The 22,030-nt window shown below is 47.9% G+C and overlaps 1 protein-coding gene across 12 annotated transcripts; it reads right to left on the bottom strand.

Moving 5' to 3' along the window:
• Positions 1-3,041: 3,041 nt before the first annotated feature.
• On the bottom strand, positions 3,042-21,045 carry PPCDC (phosphopantothenoylcysteine decarboxylase). Of its 12 annotated transcripts, XR_015701504.1 has the most exons (9): positions 20,725-21,035; positions 18,870-19,036; positions 13,293-13,388; positions 10,779-10,907; positions 8,551-8,719; positions 7,064-7,181; positions 4,723-4,993; positions 4,295-4,392; positions 3,042-3,643 (listed from the first exon to the last, which is right to left on the bottom strand). XR_015701504.1 is itself a non-coding variant. In XM_087744721.1 (8 exons), the coding sequence occupies exons 4-8, from the start codon at positions 19,020-19,022 to the stop codon at positions 3,558-3,560; spliced, it is 633 nt and encodes a 210-aa protein (XP_087600847.1). In that variant the 5' UTR covers positions 19,023-19,036; positions 19,652-19,874; positions 20,060-20,291; positions 20,725-21,035; the 3' UTR covers positions 3,042-3,557. The 12 variants fall into 12 exon arrangements, 5 of the variants coding, with proteins under 5 accessions (XP_087600847.1, XP_087600849.1, XP_087600848.1 ...); XR_015701501.1 differs by lacking the exon at positions 4,723-4,993 and having other exon boundaries at positions 6,953-7,181; XR_015701503.1 differs by lacking the exon at positions 4,723-4,993.
• Between the last annotated feature and the right edge of the window lie 985 nt (positions 21,046-22,030).

Here is a 22,030-nt window from a genome sequence, read left to right as displayed (position 1 = left end):
TCTCTCTTGCCACCACCAATTCATCACCCTCCAGCAGCCACCACCCTCTCCCAGCACCCGGCCCCGCTGCGGTCGGGGAAGAAAAAAAACGCTTCCTGCCACCCCGTGCTTTCGAAGATATGAAGCAGGCGGCGTCCCCGCTCGCCGGGCGGGCAGGGCGGCCGTCAGCGCCACAGAGGTGCGAACCCCGCCGCCCGGCTCGCTGCAGGCAGGTGTCAAATCCGGAGCCCCAGGGTGCGAAGCTGCTGCACGCAGGTTCTCAAAACCAGGCGCATCATGGAGACGTGACTGCTTGAAGTCTAAAAGCAGGGAGGTTTTGTCACTTTTTTTTTTATTTGATTTTTTTCTGCAGTCTGTTCACGTGCCTTTCCTCTTGCTGCAGGCTCCCAGGACAAAGGCGTGGGATGGGACAGGCATGTGGGATGCCGCACCTCCCATCCCAGGTGACAGCGGAGCCAGTGCCCCATGAAGCCAAGCAGCAAAGGGATCACATGGAATTTGGGATGGGGGAGAAGCAGACGGAGAAACGGATGCTCAGAGTCATGTCTGAGCCCAGGCGAGGCCAGGTCTAAGTGCAGGAACGGAGGAGGGCGGCTGCCTTAGCTGAGCTTTTGTCCCAGCTATTTATCGCTCCCGAGCCAGTGCTGAGAGAAACAGTTTTAAGCAGCATGAATGAAATTGCAACGTAGCGGGTTTCATGGGGATGCTGCCTCGGTCATCAGAGGGTATCACGGGAAAGCGAAACAAAAAATCAGTGTGCGGCTTAAAAAGAAGAGCCGAAGGAAAAGAAAAAGCACGCAGGCAGCATCTCGGGCCTCCCCTGTGAACCTGAAACACACACAAAACTGCAAAGGATGGAGATGTCAGTCTGCCTGTGTCAAAGAATTCATCACTCTACACCTCTTGGCGACCTCGGTGGCTAAGTGGAGCCCGGCCGTCCCAGTTCAGCGGCGGCGAGGCTGGCAGAGCCTATTTACCGAGCCTGCAGAAAGCCCTGGTTTTGAATCAGATCCTTCGCTCATCGCCCCAAGCCTCATCCCAGAAAGGCATTGCCCCAAAGGCCCCTCCTAACGCCGAACGACTCGTGCGATGGCAGGCAGGGCTTGCCCCGGCTTCTCTTGCTGCCGCTTTTCCACAGCACGCAGCCAGTGGAGTGCTCCTGCCCGCAGGCTGCCTGGGGAGCGGTGGAAGCTGGAAGCTGCTCTTGCTTCAGCCCTCTGCCTCCGAAAAGAAACTTAACTGTTTCTTCTATTTGCCCTGAAGGAAAGGTGGTTTGGGCACGGATTTATCCCAACCTGTAACGCTATCATGACCTGCCTCCAATTAGAAATCACAGCAATTATGCAGAGGATCGTTTAGCGGCACAATTAGTATCTGTTTCTGCAGCAGAGATGAGAGACTGGGAGCGGTGTCCTCTGCGGAGGAGTTTTCTTTGTGGGATTTTTGGCCGCTGTGAAGTGCTCCCCTCATTCCCTCAGGCTCTGCTCAGCTATACATTTCTATTGCTGCCCTATATATTTGCAGGACAAAGAATTAGCTCCCTTTATTCCGGGATCTGTAAGTTCATCGCAAGCCTTAATTTAAGCCTCTCAATAAGCCCGAAAGGCAACTCTGTAGTCTTAGCAGTTTCCTTCTGCCTTACAGATCAGCCCAGTAAGACTGGTGTCAGCTCCGTGTGCTGTCAGGCGACCCGGTATAAGTTCTGGATCTAAAAATGCCACGCTACCAGAATTACCTGAATTCTGCTGAATTACCAGCGCTTGTGCTCTGCAGCACACGCCGTATACCTTCTTGCCCGCTCTCCAGTGCCAGGAGAAGCCAGACGATACCTGCCAACCTTTCTGGAGCAGCTTAAGCCAGCAATCCAGACTCGTAACAGATGTACAACTCTTATCAAGGACATGGTGTTTTGGCCTGGTATGAGGAACCTTACTGTCAGATTTTCTGCATTGCCAAGTCACGGGCTAGGAGGAAGGATAAGCAACTCCAACCCCACAAGATACCCACGGCAGAGCCAGAGCAGAGCCCCAAGGCTGAGTTACAGTTGCAACTGCCAGAACACATCTTTCTCTGTAAGTAGGAGAAACAACACCCACTACAAAACTCATGGAAACCAAGAAGCATCTCTTCTACTGCCTTCAATAAGCTTAAAGTAAGATCCTCTGATAGGTGGATAGCTTTTACCATGCTAAGAACGTGAGCAAGCGACACAGGTCACACCACAAAGACTTCACTGGCAAAATGCAAAGTTCCTGACCACGGTACCACTATGACCCTTCATGTGAGCCACAAGCTCTGCTCACACGAGGATCCTTCTGACTTGATCCCCAGAAGCTCTGAATCCCTGTATTTCTGTCAGTGGAAGAGCCGAAAATGGGAAAGTTCAGAGGTTTTTATTTGTGTGGAATAGATAAGGAGAGTAAACATACCCCGATAACCTCTTCCCTCGTGCGCAGCGGTCTGAAGGTTGCCCCCATAGGCAGGATGCACATTCTGTACCGAAGACCTTAAATTTGACTGGGTCTAGTTAAAAATAAACTCTCTGGGTCAGCAGTGCTCTGCTACAGCGACATGTTCGATAGCCCCAGTTTGTTCCCATTCCCCTCAGGAGTGGGATCACGTTTCCAAGGAAAGTATGGACTGGGGGAGCCCTGGCTGGCCTGGCCCACTGGGGTCACAGGATTTCCCAATTTTTTCATGCCAGTCTGTTAATTTTCAAGCTGAAAAGGATCGTCATAGGCGCAGTTTGACTTCACTCCCTTGGGAAACACCCAGCCTGGCTTTCCACAAAGGCCCAGCCTGTTCATTTCCTGACTGGAACACCCAGATGGGCAGGTGTCATTTTGGTTCACAGTTGACGTCTGCATCCCTATCCAGTCAACAGATACAAAAGGGCAAAGGCTAATTCGGGGACGAGAGAGCTTTCAGTCAATTTTTTTCCCCATCTCTGATAAAAACCACATGCAGATGCAACGATTTAGCAATGATGTTAGGTGCAAACACCCCCCCCAGAGCAGCTACAAGAGGCAATTATTCAGGGGCAGAATGAAAAGCTCTCTTTTATTAAGTTCCCGGAGGGGAAATGCTTTTTGGACAGTGACTCCTGCTGGAAAGGTGAAGCCAGCACAGCTACGGACCAGGCTTTGGAGAGCAGGGGCTGGCATTATCCCCATCACCAGGACTTGCACAGCACTCTCCTCTAACAGCTCTTGGGGGAACCACTGGACCTGAAATACATTGGCAATTCCTTCTGCAGACTCCTCAGAAAGGAGCGCATGTGAAATACCGGGGGCCGAGAGACCTAGTGGAACGTTACTCCCTCTCTGCAAGATACGACAGAGTTTTCCCACACTAAAGAAGCACGTTCTTGGCTTTGCTTTCTGAAAGTCTGCAGTGATGTACCACATTTCAGTTTAGCACCAGCTGGAAGAGAACTGTTTCACTCCTTCGGTTGAAGGGCACGCTATAGGTATGCATGCCATCTCAACTCAGCTTCCTGTTGGTTTTATCTTCCAATCATCAGGGAGGCACACAAATACAATTTACACGCCAAACCATCAGCTCTGTGTTGGCAAGTCCCGTTCTTCAAGGATCTTTTTCACGCTCTCCACAATGGTCCACACTTCTGACATGGCACCTCGACCTGCAGGGTAAGAGCAAAACCACGCGGTGAAATCCAGGTCCCATGGAGACAGCACGAGGCACGTGCTTCCCCTGTCCCACCACCTCTTTTCTCCACATGCCACACTGCTGCGGAAAATTAGATGCACAACGGTGGCATGGCACAGCACAGCAAAGCTCACCAAATATCCCCACGTGTTTCCTCATGACTCGCCCAACAGAAAGCAACTGTGGAGGCCAGAGGATCTGCTCAGTCCACCTGGCTCAGCAGGGGTTTTGTGGCCCGCTTGAATGCCATCAGGGGAGGAGAGCGAGAAGAGTATTCATGCTAACTTAGTTTGGCTTGGAACTCAGAAGCCCAAGCAGGAGAACAAGCTCCTCGGACAGTGAATGGAGAGAGGCGGGAAACCTCAAAAGGCAACTCATATGACCTTAATAAGTACCTCATGTTCTGAATCATCTCCAGAGGTGTCTGCATCTAACCCTTGACCTCACAGGGACTTACTATCTTAGCTCACAGTGCCCTGGGGGCAAGTGCGCAAACGTGCCCCAAAAAAGTGCGTAGGTAGCAAAATACCCTATTTAACCTCCTTTCTCCAGTGTAAATATTGTGTGCGTTCAGTATCTTTTTGAAATGGCCTTTGCCTGTAAAAAAGACTTGCCAAATTCATACCATTCCCATGACTCGGCAGTTAGACCCACATTAGAGAAAGCTGTCCTGGATTCGCACCAGCTTGAATCTTGGGAGTAATTCTTGGAGAAGACCGAGTGCTGGACAGAACAAAATGTAAAAGCTTTTCCTTCTGGACTGGTTAGTTGCCAGATGAACATCTAATCTACTCTGTGCTGTTGCTTCCCTCTGAAATACTTTTTAAACTCAGGTCAGAATCTTAAGGCCAGAGATCATTAAACCATCTTGTCCAACCTCATGTACTGAACTCGGCACTCAGAACTCAGCCCATTCACTCCTGTAATTTGCTTGCGGCTGAAGAAAGATACTTCTCCCACCAGCATTTGTCTCCATCAGAAGACTGAAAAGATGGAGTCTCTATTGACCTTTTGTCCTGCTGGCTAATTGCTCTACTAATTTAAAATACGTGCCTTATTGGTCATCAGAAATTAGTTCTGGGAAGTTTTGTTTTCCTCTTTTTTTCTGGTCTGCTTCCACAGCTGGGTTAGCCAGCACACAGATGAACAGGGAAACCAGCAGCTTCCAAAGGACGGTAACAACTTGAGGGCAGGCAAGAGACAGAGGGGTAGGGGAACGGCCGTCCTGACCAGCAGGGAGAGGCGCTCTCTTGTGGGCAGATCACAGCCCCGAATCTGCCCGGACCCTCAGTTTTTCAGTACAGATGAGCCACTCCAGCCCTGTCTGGGACAGAAGGTGTAATTGGATATAACTGAGGATTTGCGATGAAGAATGATACTTTTGGAAGGTCAAGAAAATTGGGTTTCCCTGCAAAGTGAGATGCATTCTCCACTATGCCTTTTTCAGACCTGTAAATCCCAGGAGGTCTGAAGCATCCCATGGACAAGCTGCAGGCAGATTTGGGCCCTTCTGATCTCCTAACCTCAACGATAGAAGTTACAGCTGACAGGTCCTGCTAAACAAGAGAAATTCCCTGACTGCCTCTGCACAGTTTGGCAGAGCTACACCCTTCAAGAACATTTCCAAGGCCTGCCTTTGTCCTCTACCACCCACTTCCTCAACATCTTTGGCAATTCACAGCTGGATTTTTAGGTTTAGCAGAGCAAAATCTTGCTAAGCAGCCTGTCTTACAGCACAGCTCATGCCTACGGGTAGAAATCTTCCAGTGTGCCAGGCTCTAGAAACCCAGCCAAGGATGATGAAGATACTAGCAGTCTGGAAACGTTTATTGCAAAGGCAAATTGCTGCAGGCCCACGTGAGGTACAGCACCTCTCAAAGCTCTCTTTGATATGCATGTGCTATGGTATATCAAGGCCATCAGCCGGTAGCTTACATGTAACTATCCAATCAAGGAAACATTTTAATTGACAACTCAATTCAATTTGTTATTTTAACTCTCTTTTAGCTGGACCCTATGTCTAAAAACACCCATTTACTAAGGAAGAAAAATTCATCAGGTAAAGATCGTAATGCAGAAACCCGGTGGCAGTCAGAATCTGGCCCATTTCAGGTGAGATCAGCCACATGAGTTGAGGAAGATAAACCTCTTTTGCAGCAAGACAAACCACAATGTCAACAGACAAACTGGTGCAAACCGAATCTCTCTTCTTCTGCACCAGATGTGAGCTTTGCTACCTGCTGCTTGTGTGGAAGCTGGGCAAACCACCTTTGTGGATGAAACCCACAAAACCAAAATGAGTGTGGAAGAAGAGGCCTTGGGGTGAAAGGCCTGAAAAAAAGAGGGGAAGAGAGGAAAAAGTCAGTGGTGGAGACTGTCTTGGGTCTTCAGAGACCTGGAGTTGTTACTGCTGTGCTGGTTTTGGCTGGGATAGAGTTAATTTTTTTTCACAGTAGCTCATATGGGGCTATGTTTTGGATTTGTGCTGAAAACAGTGTTGATAATACAGGGATGTTTTGGTTATTTCTGAGCAGTGCTTACACAGAGTCAAGGCCTTTTCTGCTTCTCACCGCACCCCACCAGCGAGTAGGCTGGGGGTGCACAAGAAGTTGGGAGGGGACACGGCTGGGACAGCTGACCCCAACTGACCAAAGGGATATCCCACACCATATGACATCACGCTCAGCAATAAAACTAGAGAGGCAGGTTGGCAGGGAGGGCCGCTGTTCAGGGACTGGCTGGGCATCGGTCAGTTGGTGGTGAGCAATTTTTTTAATTTGCATTGCTTGTCTTTCTTGGGTTTTATTTCTCTCTCTCAGTTATTTTCCTTATCATTACAATTTACCATTATTATTTTATTTTAATTATTAAAGTGTCTTTATCTCAACTCATGAGTTTTCTCACTTTTACCCTTCTGCTTCTCTCCCCTCACCCCTCTGAGGGGGAGTGAGCGAGTGGCTGTGTGGTACTTAGTTGCCGGCTGGGGTTAAACCATGACAACTGCTTTGCCATAATTTTCCTACATACTGCCAGGAAAATCCTGGCATTTGCCAACAGGAAAATCATGTTGTGAATTGACTCACAAACACAAGCAGAGTCGAGTCAGATGTGGCTACTACTGCCCCAGCTGTCCGTACCATCCCTCTCCTACAAGCTCCTTCAGGAGTTTGTTCTCACAGTAGAGACAGCTGAACTGAATATGAAGCAGCTCCCAAACAACTGCTGGTGTAATGAGGTAACTCCCGATCAACACTGGTTTACTTTGCCATCCTAAGCTACAGACCACAGCAATTCACATGCTGCTTCTCATCTGGCTCACGCATCCCTGTCACAAGGGCGGCAACCCCCAGGAAAGGGGCAGGGCAGAGCAGCAGAAGGTGGAAACCGTGTTCACCATCCAGCTCTAATCCGTTTGTGCTGGTGAGTCAACTCCCGTGGCCCTTTTTGCATCTCAGATCCCCATCTGTGAAACGGGGATGACAATAACACAGCTCTGCCTCAGGTGCAAGAACCTGCAAGAATAAGCACATTACCCATTAGGAGGCACTCAGCTGCTTACTACAGGAACAGAGATCCTATATATGTACTAAAAAAGATGAAGGGCAAAAAATAAAGGACAAAGAAGCTGTGCCAGATGGCCTTTCCACTTCTGCCAAAATGTCTGCACAGAATGACCTCTTTTGGGCGTTTTCTCTTAACATTATTACAAGTACGTAAGAAATTTCATGTAATCAGGTCTAAAAACCCAGCGGAAGCATAATTGTCCAGGATATTTCAAGTGATGCCTAAGTTACTTGACTACACTTACCTAACTGTAAATATTTCTCAGTCTTCAGCTCCAAAAAAACATTCTCTAGAAGCACTGCACCTACCTAAGAATTCAGAAACTAAGCCAGCCCTAGACTGTAACCATGAAGAACATTTTAACATCCTGTCTTCGCTACAGGCTGTTTATTCAACTATCTGACAGAGCAGTTAAAATCCTGCTAGACTTGGGGTTGTTAAACAAAATATGAGTATACTGCTGTGCAGGTAATAGCACATTTGCTATTATGGCTAGAACTGGGTGACATTTTACAGACAATTCGTCCAAGAAAATTATGATAAAAAGCAAATCCATTCATCCAAATTGTTTCTATAAAAACCCTTCTCAAAACCTCCCAAAAGTCAAAATACCTCCATTTAAAGCAGCTCCTAAAATACAAATCGAGACCATTTTAGTAGTATTTCTTAGCACTGCAAGTTAAGTCTTTTGAAACTGAGCGTGACAACTTTCCCTACCCCCCTCTTTCACTTCACAATTAAGTCTGATGTCAAAACCCCAAATCAAAACTCAATTGGGAAGCTGAAAAGTAACCCAGGCAACAAACAACAACAAATGTTAAATGCACGTCCAGCTACACCCTCAGCCATGTCTGCAAAGCTCTTATTCTCTCTGTCTGCTCTCGGGGATAAGATATTATCCCTACGTTAGAGATGAGGAACTGAGGCATGATGAAAACAGCCCACAGTTACAGTAGAGGGCAAGGTCAGGACACCCAAATCCCAGGCTGATAACGCTCACCACAAAGCCTTCCTTCTCTTTGATCTACTCTCTTCTTGAATGAGTATTTCTGTTAAATATTGGGCCTATCTAACGGCTCATTTGAAAGGCTGGCTTGGATGGTCTCTTAAGACTACTTAAAAATTAATGAACAAGAATAATAGATATCAGCTAGCAGAGGGCAAAGCCTCAGTCTGTTTGTATAAACCCTGGCAGCGAGCACCTGCTCCCCACAGTCCAACATCTTGAAGGCCACACAGCAAAAGAATGCACATCCCTTCACGGTAAGAGCAGCACTCCTCCAGGAAACCAGCCAGAAGACATGCAAAAGGACTGACCTTCATCTCCACACACTAGTTTCTTCACCACACAGGGGATCTCTGTGTAGCCAAAGCCTTTCAGCTGCTCCACCTGCTGAGCCGTGATGGGATGCTCCCACATGGCCGTGTTCATAGCTGGGCAGAAGAGCAGAGGTTTGCTCAGATCCCAAGCACGGATGACACAAGTCTGCAAGAGAAGCCAAGAGGTTCAGCTCTCAGATGGGTTGTCTTTCCTCCTTCCTTCTTATCACTTTGCTGCACAGAAGCGCTTTCCCAGCCTGGGTGTCATTAGAGGGCCACAAGCCTCAATCTGTCAGCGCAGCTGGACTAACCCACAGGCAGATCCACAGGGCTGCTACTAATTTGTATTACATTCCAGCAAAGCTCATCTCTGACAGGCAAGAGAGATGAGGGAGGCTACAAAGAGGATAGATCCCATCCTACTCCAGCTCGGGGCCAAGCAAGCAGCCCAATCTCTGGAGCAAACCAAGCTGGAAGACGACGCGTGCAGACTGCCAGCCCATGTGGGAGACCGAGGGAAGCTGAGGGGTGGCCACAGATCATATCAGCTATAAAGAAATCCCCAGGCAACACTTCAGATAAGCCAGCTGTAGAGCTAAACACAAAAAGTTGGCAAGTGAATCTTTTTTAAACAATATGCCAACTGGATCCGTAACTCCTCACAAGGGAAGCACTGCTGCTTCCAAGATACAGAGGATAACGCGAGGACATCTGGGCTATTGCAGAAGATGCTGGCAGATTACAAACCATCTAGCAGCTCCTGTGTGCTACAGGGAATCATATCTGACTTTTCAGTAATACAGAACTTCCAGATAACCCAATATCACCTCATCTCCTTAAAAAGGTAAATGCTGATTGCTCTTAATGCAATGTCCATCAGTTTCCCTAGGCCTAGAAGCATTTAAATCATGCAAAAGGAGCTTCCCAGGTAGCAACCATCCCTGGTGCAGGGTCTCTGCTCAGATTGCAGAGTACTTACGAGAACCATGCCCATCCTTTTTTATGCCCTGTGATTTGAACCCTTCCCAGCACAGGAAAGTCTGCTAGAATCTGTTCTAACTTGCCAACCAGCACCTCTAGCACTTGCTTTCGTTTGCTGGAGCTACCTCTTACCTCCAACAAGGCTCTTCAAAAAGACTGGCAGGAGTTTGTGAAGCCGTGGGTCCCTAACATCCTTCCTGCGCTCTTCCCTCTGCTACCACCATCACATCTATAGTACCAAGGGGACCCAGAAGGACAAGACACTGCTTGTCCCTCCCACAGCTCTTTCTGGCTTCTCTCAGATCTCCAGTGATCTGCTCATACAAATGAGAGCTGTTGCTCTGGGTGTGCTTTGTTCATTTATATGCACTCCCTCTTGCCTGAACAACTAAGTTGGTCATGCAGGGCTCCCCGGCCAGAGCTGATGTGCTGCCCTCCATTCCTAGTTCTAGCCTCCTTGCATTACTGAAGGGTGATGCACCACAGCAACATTTGCGGATCTGTGGCTTCCTGGCAGATCTTTTGGGTGGTTAATGCTTATGACTTCTTCTAATGAAGACCTAATGCCTAGACACAAATAATTCAGCCCTGCTGACGGTCCCCATCACCCAACAGAGAAGCACACTCTCTTTTAATACACTTTTCTGATCAGCCTTTGAGCCAGAGCACTTTTAATACCAGAAAAACAAGCCTGAACAAGAAAAAAACCCTGTAGCTGAAAGTGGAAGGTAAGTAAGTGTGAGCATGTCTGAATTTCTGTGCTATGCAGTTAGGTGAGGGAGGAGGTGAGGTAGCAGGAAGTAAACAATTTTATCTGATCTCACAGGTGTCTTTTCAGATTGCATCTAAAAAATGCAGAGAGGAACTCAAAAGTGAGTGCAAGTGTGTATGCGCACGCGTGTGTGTGTACATGCATGACAGAGAGGGGGTGGAGGTAGAAAGAGAGAAATACCACCCATCAGAAAAAGCAGGAAAGGCACAAAGCAGGGACTGAGAATTAACAGGAGAGACTGACAGAGCCGAGGAGTGGAAAGGGATGTAGGTCAGGGAAGGAAAGAACAACTGTTTGAGAAGGAACAGGGGAACCATACTGGAGAGAGAGACAAGCACATGAAGTGAGAGCAGAACATGCAAATCTCACTGTTCTCGATGCTGTAGAAGCACAAGAGTTTCCATGAAAGAAAGGTCAGACAGTTTAACGCTGGGAGATGAGAGAACTCTCAGGCAGAGCTCCGGTTACTCACCAGCAGGTTGTCACAGATGCCGTTCGCAAGCTTTGCCAGTGTGTTTGCATCAAGAGGTGCCACCAACATGAGGTCAGCCCACCGTCTGAGCTCGATGTGCAGGACTGGGTCTGAACGGCCTTTCCACAGCTGTGGATGAGACAAGATGCAGATTACCGAACCCTCACAATGAATGCTGTGAACAACAGGCACTTTATCAATCCCACATTAGTAACCACCATGTAAACTTAAGGGGAAAGAATTACTCTCACATCAAGCAAGATCTGACAGCGTGGGGAATCAAGGACTGCAGCCACAGCATTCATGTTTCTGACTTCCCTCCTCCTCCAGCGAAGGCAGTGTTACAGCTACGTTTAGGAAGCACATTTAACAGATGGCACGTATCTGCTTGGTGCTCTACAAACGGGTATCCTTTCCCCACAAAGACAACAGTTTACATGTCCAACAACCACAGATTTCAACTCACAGGAAAGAGCCTTCCCTATCCACTTCCCATTCACATCATCCCTCAGCTTCAGAAATGTTCACAAGAGCTCCCTCAACACGTAGCATATCTGAGCGGGGAAAAGAGCTCCATCCTATCAGCCAAGTGAAGCCAAACCAGGACCAAACCAGGGGTCACATTTCCTGAGGAACCCATGCAATTTAGAAGCCTCACATTTCTTTAAAGCGAAGCTGTCAACTGGCTTTTAATGAGGAATAGAACCCCAACAGCACAAGTAACTTTTCAATTAGGACACACATCCTTACACATACTCAGAGCAGCAAAGTAAGCCCTCACAGTATGGAACAGTCCTGTTGGCTGTCTCTGGGATGGACAAGGTTTAGCCAGCTGGGCACTTCCCTCCTCTCTTGGCTCTTAAGTGAATATTTCTATTTTCACTAAAGCTCTGAGTTGCTCAAGAGAGTCCTGGTCTTTTCTTAAGAGTGCAGTTAACTGGGAAAGTGTCAAGAGAAGCAGCAAGCAGTATCAGGTGCTTACTCCCCAGAGGACACACACAACCACAGGCCAGCAAGAGGTGCATCAGGGCCACAAACTGTTCCTTCTCTGAGTCACTGGTAACCACAACAAAAAGACAGCATCCGGAAAGCTGGTGCTTCCTGACACCTTTCCCAGCTCCTCCACTCACTTCTATTTTTTTCTAGAAGCACTGAAAATTGTAGTTTTATTTTCAGAACAAAATCTCTCACAAACAGATGCTGAGCAGGCTTATTTCCCACCCTTCTGTCAGAACGGCAAGTTATAAGGGCTCCATGCCTGCTTTCCAGTGTGCCAGCAGATCTCCAAGCCTGACCCGCTCCTCTTCTATCACCCGACCAAGGGTTCCTCAGAAATAACTTTGCCTGGAGCTGTAGCACCCTGGGACTCAGCAGATCTCCACCAAGCTCCTGGACCTGCCAGAAAGCTTCCTGACCATTTCCATTAGCACGCCTCTCTCCACATAAAAGTGATGCTCGCGTGCGAGCACATTGGCAAGAGTACTGGTAAAGAATAGATCACCTTGTACTCAGATCGGTATTGCAAAGTAGAGATAAAATGTATAGAAAAACAAATGTTGATGTTTATACAATGAACCTCTCTATACTCGGGGACTCTCAAAGCATGTCAGCAAAACTGTAGTTAAGAGAAAAAGACATTTTACAGGGTCTAGAGACGTTCACAGCCCTGACAACTGAGCCGTCCCTTACTGGAATGGCTCTTCTATGTATGCACACAAGCACAGATGCGGACACCCGAGATAAACACCAGTTCCACCAGGAGAGCCTCTCTAAATTCCAGTCACCAATTACACTGGTGCATGACATCTCCAGGTACTGGCCTTTCTCTGCACTGCTACACCAGGGTGGCCTTACCAGTACCCAGTCAGACACCAGGCTGACTTTTAAAGCAGTGCGGGTAGTTTTGTGAAAGTCAGCGATGTCTGTAGATTCAGAATACGTAGTGTTAAGGAGAATTAAGCTGTTGCCTTCATGACAAGTATGACTCACGACAAGCACCAAGCACCCTCACCGCGACTCTGCAGTGGCTTTCTTGACATTTCCTGATACCCCTCTCAGAGCTGAGGATAGCGGCTGAGCCCAGGGTGGTGAGAGACCACTTCTACCCTCATTGTCTGCTGCAAGTCTGCTAGGGAGGTACAAAATCCTCCGGTACAGTCAGGGCAGCCTTTCTTTTCTTCCTCATTTACAGCACGGTTGGAACCACATTCTTTGAAAGCCATATTCCAAAGCATACATTACTAGAACAAAGAAGTGAGTCTTGGCCCAGGGTTAAAAAAAAAATTAAATGTGGTCTCTTGCAAAGAAACTTAGAGGAACACTTCTGTTTTCTGTTCAGCACTTGAACAACTAAGTGAACCTCCCAGGGAGCCTGTTTTTTTTCTGAAGCATGACCCACTGGCCTTCTGGAGGTGGAAGGCACAAGTGCATGACAGAACCACTTGAATTACAAAACACCTGGCTAGTGGGGATAGGGCAGAAGCCCTTGCCGTCTCCAAAGGAAGAACAACTCACCTGCCATTCATCTTCATCGCTGTAGAGGGTGACAGGAATCTCCTGGACACTGTAGAAATGCTTTGCTCTCTCAGTAGTGACCACCTTCACTTCGAGCTAATCAGAAAAGACAGACAAAGACAGACCAATAGTTAGACTTGAGGACAATCCTGTAAAGCTGGGTAGAGGAGGAGGGCTTGAGCAACTAAGATTTTGAAAGGTGTGTGGATTCTCAGAGGACTTTTCCCTACTGTGTGTAACTGCACCTCTTCACAGCTGAAAGACCAAGGCCACTGCAGGTGTTCACGGGAGCCAGACTCATTTCACTGTGGCCCTAAAATGGGCAGGTGATTAGTCACCACCTGCCAAACATGTTCACATGGCCAGTTCACAGTGGGGACAGCAGAGGGGACAGAGCAGGTCAGAATGAGATGCAGTTCTGCACAGAACTTTGAAGAGCCAGTAAGAAGCAGCAAACCAAAGCTCTGTGAAAGATGCCCAACAAATCTCAAAAGACACCTGCCAAAAGGAGGAGGAGAGCATCTTGCTTCAGTGGATTCCCTTAATCACAGCGCAGAGGAGTGCCGAGGGGTGGCATGCCTACACAGCACTTGCAGGATCACTCTTCCCACACTTGGAGCCAAGAGGAAGCTCTCTGCCAAGAGAAAGCACAGTGCTGAGTGATCAAAAGTCCTGCTGAGGGACAAGCTGGCTAGCTGGGGCTCAGCACCACCAGCGCAAAGCAAGCCCACCTCTGCTGCACAAGGCTTCACAAGAAAGAGCGGGTTTGGAAGACAGAGTATGATTTCTTGGTTGAATGGACCATGTTGTGCACCTCTCTGTCTCTTTCTGCCCCTGCCTCTCTCTCTCTATGATCTCCTGGTGACAAAGGCGAGGAGGTAGCTACAGACTACTGGATACTACTTTTTACAACCGTGTTCATCAGACTTGCTCCAACCAAGGGTAAAAATATCAGAAACAAGTCGGGGTTGTGTCTTCCAGCTATCCTTCCTATCAAGAGAAAGGAAAACCTCTGTGTAGGTATGTTCATAGCACAGGCTTTCTGTGCAGCTAAAACAGTAAACCAGTGGCTTCCACAAAGGAAAGAGAGATTGGGTGAAAGTATGCAAAGGTTCTCTCTGAAGTCTTAGATAAACCTGCCTGCCCTGTTGAAAGCCAGTGGAATCTTCAGTTATATGGTAGATACTGGGGAAATCCTATTGTGTCCCTTGGACGTTTATTTGACATGCACACTTATGAGGTGGTAAGACGCCCTACGACACGAGATCCTTTCGTTTCCTCTTGCAGAAATCTTAACAAGTGGAAAAGGTTTTTTTTTCCCTGGTTTCTACATGTCGCATGACCTGCTCAAAGCTGTAGCTATGACAAACGTCACAAACAGCTGCCTGCCACATGCAGTGAAGCAGAGGTGATCTGCACACACCGGGATCAGCCGCAACGCAGAGACGGTGTTGGAGTAGCTCTGCATGCACTGGCCACCCGTGTAGCACACGCAACCGTATTTCTGTCTGCAATTCCTCCCAAGGATGTACCTTAAAAACAGCCAATAGATGGGCCAACACATGGAGGGAGGGCCCCGAGAAGACGATTATTGTGGAAGATGCAGCTCAGGCCACCAATTACAGTGAAAAAGAACCCTTTTCCTTGTTATTGGCCACTTTCGACCACAGTCTGCTCCTTCAAGCAGTTCACAGTGCAACCCGCTGCATGGTTCTGTTAGTGCAACAGAGAGATGGGGAGAAACCAGCCTCACCAACAACTCTTCCCGCTAGAAAACTGCGGCCTGAGGTACAAAACTGATGAAGCACTCAGTCTGCGACTCAGTGGTTGAAGTGACAAAACATGTTAACCTATCTCCCCAGCACTATCTATTTGACTGGGAAATGGAGCAGTGTTGATTATCTGCACCCTACATGACTAGAATAACAGCTCAGAGCAGTGGAAAATCCCAGCCTTAGCATACCATGGTCTTTGGTAATTTTTCTCATTTCCTGAAGAAAAAGTTATGGGAAAATATAGCTGCACATAACACCAGTATTTGGTACTACACGTTTGGTTCTTTGCCTCTTCTAAATGTCTGCTCTTTTTCAAGCGACCCTAGCTTGGAATCACAGCTGTGCTTCTAGTGCTTTCAAGTGTAAAGATCATATTCACAGCCATCAACCGTATTGTTTCCATGTTAACCTCACCTCACAGGAAGCTGTTTGGAGCCAAGCAGCAACACCCACAAAGGTGCTAACGCTGCTCTCTGCTATGCCATGGGCTTCAAGGAGGTGTTAACCTCCTTGCAGTCTGCAAGATACTATTTATTTGGCGATTTTAAACAGCAACACGCAGTTTAAAGGGGCACATCTGCTCTCTGAAATGGTATCAGTAGGCCAGGTCTGCACGAAAAGTTTTCAGCAGTAATGTTTGTTAGTGGTATTCTTATTTTACAGTTAGCCATAATGATACAAGGACTTTTAGATGATCCAGCTCTATCTACCTGATGACATATTTTGTCACTTACTACTTCAATTGCGTCATTAGTCAAAATTTTCTAATCCAGACCAGAAATACCTACCTAAGGCCAAAAGATACACAAAGATCCCCAAAAGACACCCTGCTTTTTTTTTTTTGTCATTTTTTTAAGATCGTTTCATAACCATCTCCGATCTTAAAAAATATGTATTTCTTCAAAGCATAAGCTCAGGAACAGGGAATAGCTGGCTATCGAGTACTGCATCCAACCCACTACAAGCTAGAGCATACCAAAGGGATATGTTCAAGGACTCTGAGTGGTGGTGACTCCACCACTCCCCCAAGAAACTCTATTAGTTAGAACTCTATTAGTTAAATATTCTCTCTAATTAAGGTTTTCTGCTGGGGTGGGCTCCTGGATCCCTTGTTCTGAGCAAGTCCTTCAAGTCCCTCCAGCTATGTTGGAAAGAGATCAGTGTTCTCAAGATCACTTTAGCCTGCATAGTTTTTTCCTTCTATTTACCTGGCACACCCTCTGTTTGCCTGCAGTTATATCTCTGCTTAAACAGTAAAGTCAGTCTAGCCACACTCAAACTCCTTTACTGGAGACAGTTTAGACTAGTTAGAGTTCTTTTACTTGGACCACTTAAGCCTATGCTCCAGAACCAACTTTACTGCAAAACTGCTCTCCTGCGTTCACGCAATATTGTTGGTCTCTGTTAGATGATTCTCCTGTCACACCCATTTCTGCTTGGGGTAAGGGTGTGTGTATGATTTTTTTTCATAACTTTCTCAGTTTTAGCAGCAAAATTTTTACAGATAGACCGAGCTTTGGCAACAACTGCTGCAGAAGAGAATGAGTAGCTCCTCTGTTAAATGGCACCTACAAGCTGACGTAGAGGCTACCCATCAGGAGCGTGATGAAATGACAGGACAATGTGATTTAAACCTAGAAGTCCAGATGACATCCTGTAGCTTCAAGAGCAATATATTTCACTAACAGACAAGTTTGTCATTTCCTTTCTTTATGACTAACCAATATCCTGTCAATGTGATTTTTGTCATCGTATTCCTGCCAGGCCATCCTAGGAATCAGCTTGAGACAACGTGTGCGAGTCTAGCACAACCACAAGAGATACCCACAGTCCTGTCCTGACGAGACACTATGTGCTGTCTCCCCACAACACCAGGTGCAAGGGTAATAACCTGAAAGGCGTAAGCTGATGCCATATAAATTTCCTAGATCTTCAAAGAGGTTAAACAAAAGGCAGTAAGATGTAGTCACATCCACTACCACCCTCAAGGAGATGATAAAGTTTAATGAGCGCAAAATCACACTGCCAAGTTGTTCACCGAGGACCATCTTAGCCAAAACACCAATTTAAACTAACCACTGCAGTTTCAAGCCTCTGACCACATCTCCTCTGGTATCAAAGCCTTCCTCTGCTCTTGCCCTGCTTCTGCCAATGGCTTTTTAACGTTCTGTTCCATCAGTAAAGACATTGATGCAACAGGCTTGTGCAGGACTTAACAAACTCAACGGAAAAGTTACACTGACTCAGCAGGGTTTAGATCAGGTCTTGAAATCACATCAGAAGAGAGTGAATAAATAATTTTAATTAACAAATTAAGTACCAGAAGCTCCTGGACTGGATACTTCACTTTCACTTTTTATGCAACAAAAGCCCAAAACCAGTGGGCGCAAAGCCTGCAACAGATGACACAGAACCTACGGGCCTTCACAGAGAATTCAGGTCCAGCCATCCGCAGTTTTTAATTATGAATCAAACGCTCAGAGAGAAGGAACGCGTTTGACCTAGATTCTTACAGCAGATCATCTGCATTCTTCGTGTCATCTGCAGAGAAGGATGTGCCAAGCACCAAGAGCAAAGGAAAAGAGTCAACAGCGAAGTCCGCCTGAGAGACAGAAGATTAGAAGATGCATATCCTGCATCCCTCACTAACAAGAACACAACTACTGGAGCCGGCCCTGGTCTTGTCACCCCCCTTCCTTGACATCATTTGTCTTTGGCCCTCTCACTGCAGGCTAGGACCTCTGGCCTCACTACTCATTTCAGGTCAAGTAATAAATTAACTGAGGCCCCTCTTTGCAACCCACAAGGCCAGCCCAACTGGCAGCACAGGTGCCCAACAGCTCGCCACATCTTCGGTACCCTTTCCAGCTTGGATATCAACAGCAACCAGAGACTTCAGAGTTACTCAGGGATTGCACCTCTTCTGACTCTGTGTTAATGCATCTACAGGTAAAGCCTCCTAAACCATCCAAAGGATATTTGTTAAGCAATCTAAAAAATGTATCTGGATATGTAAATGCACCCTCTTGCTCCTGCCACTCTTTCATTTCACTGCTCCGACACATTTGCTTCATTTCTTAGAAGTTAAACGTTTTCTATGTTTTCCTCTAACTTTATTCTACACCAAAAGTTAGCACATTTCCCTCCCTGATTCTAGTCACTAGTGGCCTCTGCTGGACACCTCTGTTACTCCAGACAATAAACTCTAGTAAAAAAAAAAAAAAAATGCACGGACATACACAGCCACTTGTATTTTCTATTTCTGTTTTTACAAGATCTGGTTTTGCTTTGTTGGTCAGACAGTAGTGTCCATCTTTGCAAACTCCAGACCTCACCTATGGAAAACTGCAAGGTCCTAATTAGAGATTTCAAGTTCCAGAAAGCATCCACCTGTGTCTGTAGGCATATCTGATAATTTGACTGACAAGGACATATTTCAGAAAAAACAAAACAAAACAAAACAAGGACCTATTCAATCATTTTTGAGAGAATGAAGCAAGTGGAACTGAACAATGCTACTTTCATATTCCAGAATCTAAATGTCTGCCTATGGAAATATCCAGGAACAGTTACTGCCCTTAAAACCTCATTTAAAGCTAACTCTTAACAAGTATGAAACGATAGGAAAAAGTATTAATCACTTTTTAAAAACAGAAGGATCCCTCCTCCAACAAATTTTCAAACTAAAGGGCTCAAAGCCAGAAAGAACTTTTCATTTCAACAGAAGCCATGTAATCTCTCCTCAAAATGAGAAACAGGATAACACGGACTTTACAAGACTTCTACCAGCAGATTTACTCACCCCAGGGATTTTCAGCAATTCGGCGATAAGGAGAGGCAGTTTCAGGGCAGCCACGCTTCCAGTCACACCCACCAGGACGTGGGATTTTTTCTGCGGCACAGATGAGCTCTTTTCTGCAGGAAGCCCTGGTTCTGGCAGCGAGAAGGGCTCCATGCTCCGATCAGACTCTACAAGCACAGAAAAACAAAGCCACTTGTCTAACGGTGCCTCCAACCAAGGCTAGCACAGCAGGGCTCCAACGCCAATGTATTCCCGAAGGCACAGATTTAAGCCTGGGCTATGCAGGACCCAGAGTAATTCAGTCTGAAGATGAACACTCAGACTCTGATCCACAAAGCTCTCAAGCATCAGCAGAGCTTTAAGCATAGTAGTAGCCTACTCCTCCCGTTTAATTACAATTTTCTCTCGGACACTGGTAAACAAAATGCTAAAACCTGCACAGGGAGGCCACAAACGTGTTCTGGTCTAAGCCCACAGCTCCCAAAACAAACATACACTCTCATGCGCTGAACACAGCCCAGAATTTACAATAAATGTACCTTTCACGCTGCCTGCTGGGAAGACATGCAACGCCCAGCTAAGCCGGTCTCCCTTTGTGCTCTTTGGTGAGTAATAAATGCAGGGAGACATTTGAATAATTAAAAATTTGGGGGTCCTGAGGCAAGCGTTATCATCTTACTTCCTATTGTATTGCTACATATTTACAGCAGCGCTAGAAATTACTCCCTCGCAGACAGGGAAAAACCCAAAACAGTGAATAAGATGCAGAACACAACACCCACCGAGTGAAAACACCTTCTCAGGGATGTGAGAGATGTCAGAACTGCTGGTTTCCCCAGCAGCACCGAGCAAAGAGATCTGCTTCCAAAGGCAGGCCAAGCCAGCAGCTTTATCTCAGGTCTCCTGCCTCCGCCCAGCTTCCCTGTGCTGCTGCCATACCGATAAATCAGAAATGACCGTTCTGGTGAGGAAAAGCGCTCCTCCGCAGAATCGGTGCCAACATCTCTGCTTAATGAGTAATTAGCAAAGAATAAACCCACTTCTTAAAAAATCTGAAAAATGTGTTTCTAGCAAAGATGTTACACTGGGATTCAGTAAAGTTTGTTCCATTTTAGCGATATCTGTATTATTCGGAGGAAGTTACTTGGAAGCATTTTGGGTAGAATGAAAAGGAAGAAACAGACACTTACACTGCCCTTATTTTTGGTACCAACTCAGATGTTGGAATGAGGGGGCTGGATGCCCAAGAGAGAGGAATTAACCCCTTCAGTCCCTTGCTGGGACGATTCAGCAGCGGGTTTCATTTAGGACCCTCCGCGGGCTGATTCAGATGATGCCTGTGAGGCAGCTCCCTGTCAATCTGCCCTCTGCACCGAGGTGCGCGAGCCCAAGCGCCCCTTCTGCCCTCCTCGCACCCACCAGCTGCAACACAACGGCAGTAACATCTTTTTCCACGCTCTGCTTGGAATTAATATCTTTAACTTGGCCTGTGAGGTTTCTCAGTGTGTCTATAAAAAATTGCTAGGATAGGAGCACGTTATCAGCTCGAGCTTCTATGCACTGATTAGCAAGGGTAATTAGAGGCAAGGAAATCCAGCATGCACATTGGCTAGGCGATTTCCACGCTACTGCAACACTTTACATGTTTATCTATCTCTAATTAAAATTAAGTTAATGCCATCACAGCAAGGAAAACACCCACTTCCCTTATGATTACTAAACGACAATTAATTCACCGAAGCATCCACATCTTAAAGCCTGGGGAATAAGACATAATTTTTAATAGGCAGCTTTCAAAAAGGGCTATTAGTGATAAAACAAAAGTGCAATCTTCTGGGCCGCGCTTTCCTCTTACCCAAACGCAGCTCTGGGGAATCAGCTAAGCAGCCATTAGAAAGCGAGCAGCTTACAGGCCTTCTCAGTTATTTTATTAGCTTTTTAACTCCGCGGTTACGCTGGGAACAGCTTCAAAAGGCCGCTGAGGCAGAGAACAGAACCGAGAAACCCCGGAGATTTCCAAAAAGTAAACAAGCGACGCTAAGATACCGGTAGAGGCACGACGGAGCCCGGCCAGGAGAGCGATAACCGCCCCCGAGCCCAAGCCTCGGCGACCGCAGGGCCCGGGCCGCGGCCTGCTCCCGCGGAGGCCTCCGCTCCGCTCCGCTCCGCTCCGCTCCACTCCACTCCACTCCACTCCACCCGCCCCGCCCCGCCCCGCCCCGCCGTCGCCCAGCAACGGGGGCGCGACGCCTCCGCTCCCCGGAAGGCGCAGGGCACGCCGGGAAATGCTGGCCCCGGCCCAGCGCTGATTGGCGCTGCTTGCGCATGCGCGCCGCGCCGGGCGGCCCTGAGGCGGCGGCATGGCGGCGGCGGCGGCCCTCCGTGCTCCCCCCGGCCCGGACAGCCCCTGCCCGCCCCGGGGCCCGTCCCGCCCCCCGCCCTGCCCCTCCGGCACCGCCAGCCCCCGCAGCGCTGGGTTTGGCCGGCTGCGGCTCCGCTGCCGGCGCCTCGAGCGGCCCGAGAGGGGCTCGCAGGCCGCGCGTCGGGGGCGCTTGCTCCCCGCAGCACCCCGGTAACGGCGCTCCGCAGCGCTGGGGATCTCTGCAAGGGCAGGCAGGTGGTTTCAGGCCCCTCAGAAAGCCGTTTAAGGGAGGATCCTAGCTCATGGCACGGATTTAGAGATGTCAGAGGGCAACAGAAATCTCACTGCTAGGGGAAAGAAAGCGCGGGGTGAGACCACGTTGAGCAGAGGAGAGTGTCGGAGGGGCGCAGGGCCATCGGCTACTCCTGGATCCCCACAAGAAGCTGCGGGCAACGCCCGCTGACAGATGAGCCCAGGGAGGCGTTACAGACCAGGAGCAAAAGCTTTCCTACGGGATTGAGGGCAGCCGCGGAGAGCTGGCCAGGGAAAGTGGGTTAGAGCAGTGCTTGTTTATTGTCTGAAGCAGAAGCAGGACAGAGATGGGGCAGCACGTGGCAGGTGGTCCCCAGCCCTTCCCAGGGTGCTCTCTGGGCATCCCCCGAAACGTTGTCAGCTACAAATAAGCAGCAAGAAAGGCAAGAGGCAGAGGGCTGTGCCTCACCGACTCTGGGACGTGAAAAGCAACAGCAGGACCTCGCTAAAGTGGCAGAGGCCATCAGTAAAACCTCAAGCGTGCTCT

The sequence above is a fragment of the Nipponia nippon genome, unplaced genomic scaffold (assembly GCF_047370975.1).
Source record: "Nipponia nippon isolate SJK-2023a ecotype South Korea unplaced genomic scaffold, ASM4737097v1 scaffold_9, whole genome shotgun sequence".
Lineage (NCBI taxonomy): Eukaryota > Metazoa > Chordata > Aves > Pelecaniformes > Threskiornithidae > Nipponia > Nipponia nippon.
The sequence above is the reverse complement of the archived record's forward strand: the minus strand, read 5'-3'. Positions and strand labels throughout refer to the sequence as shown.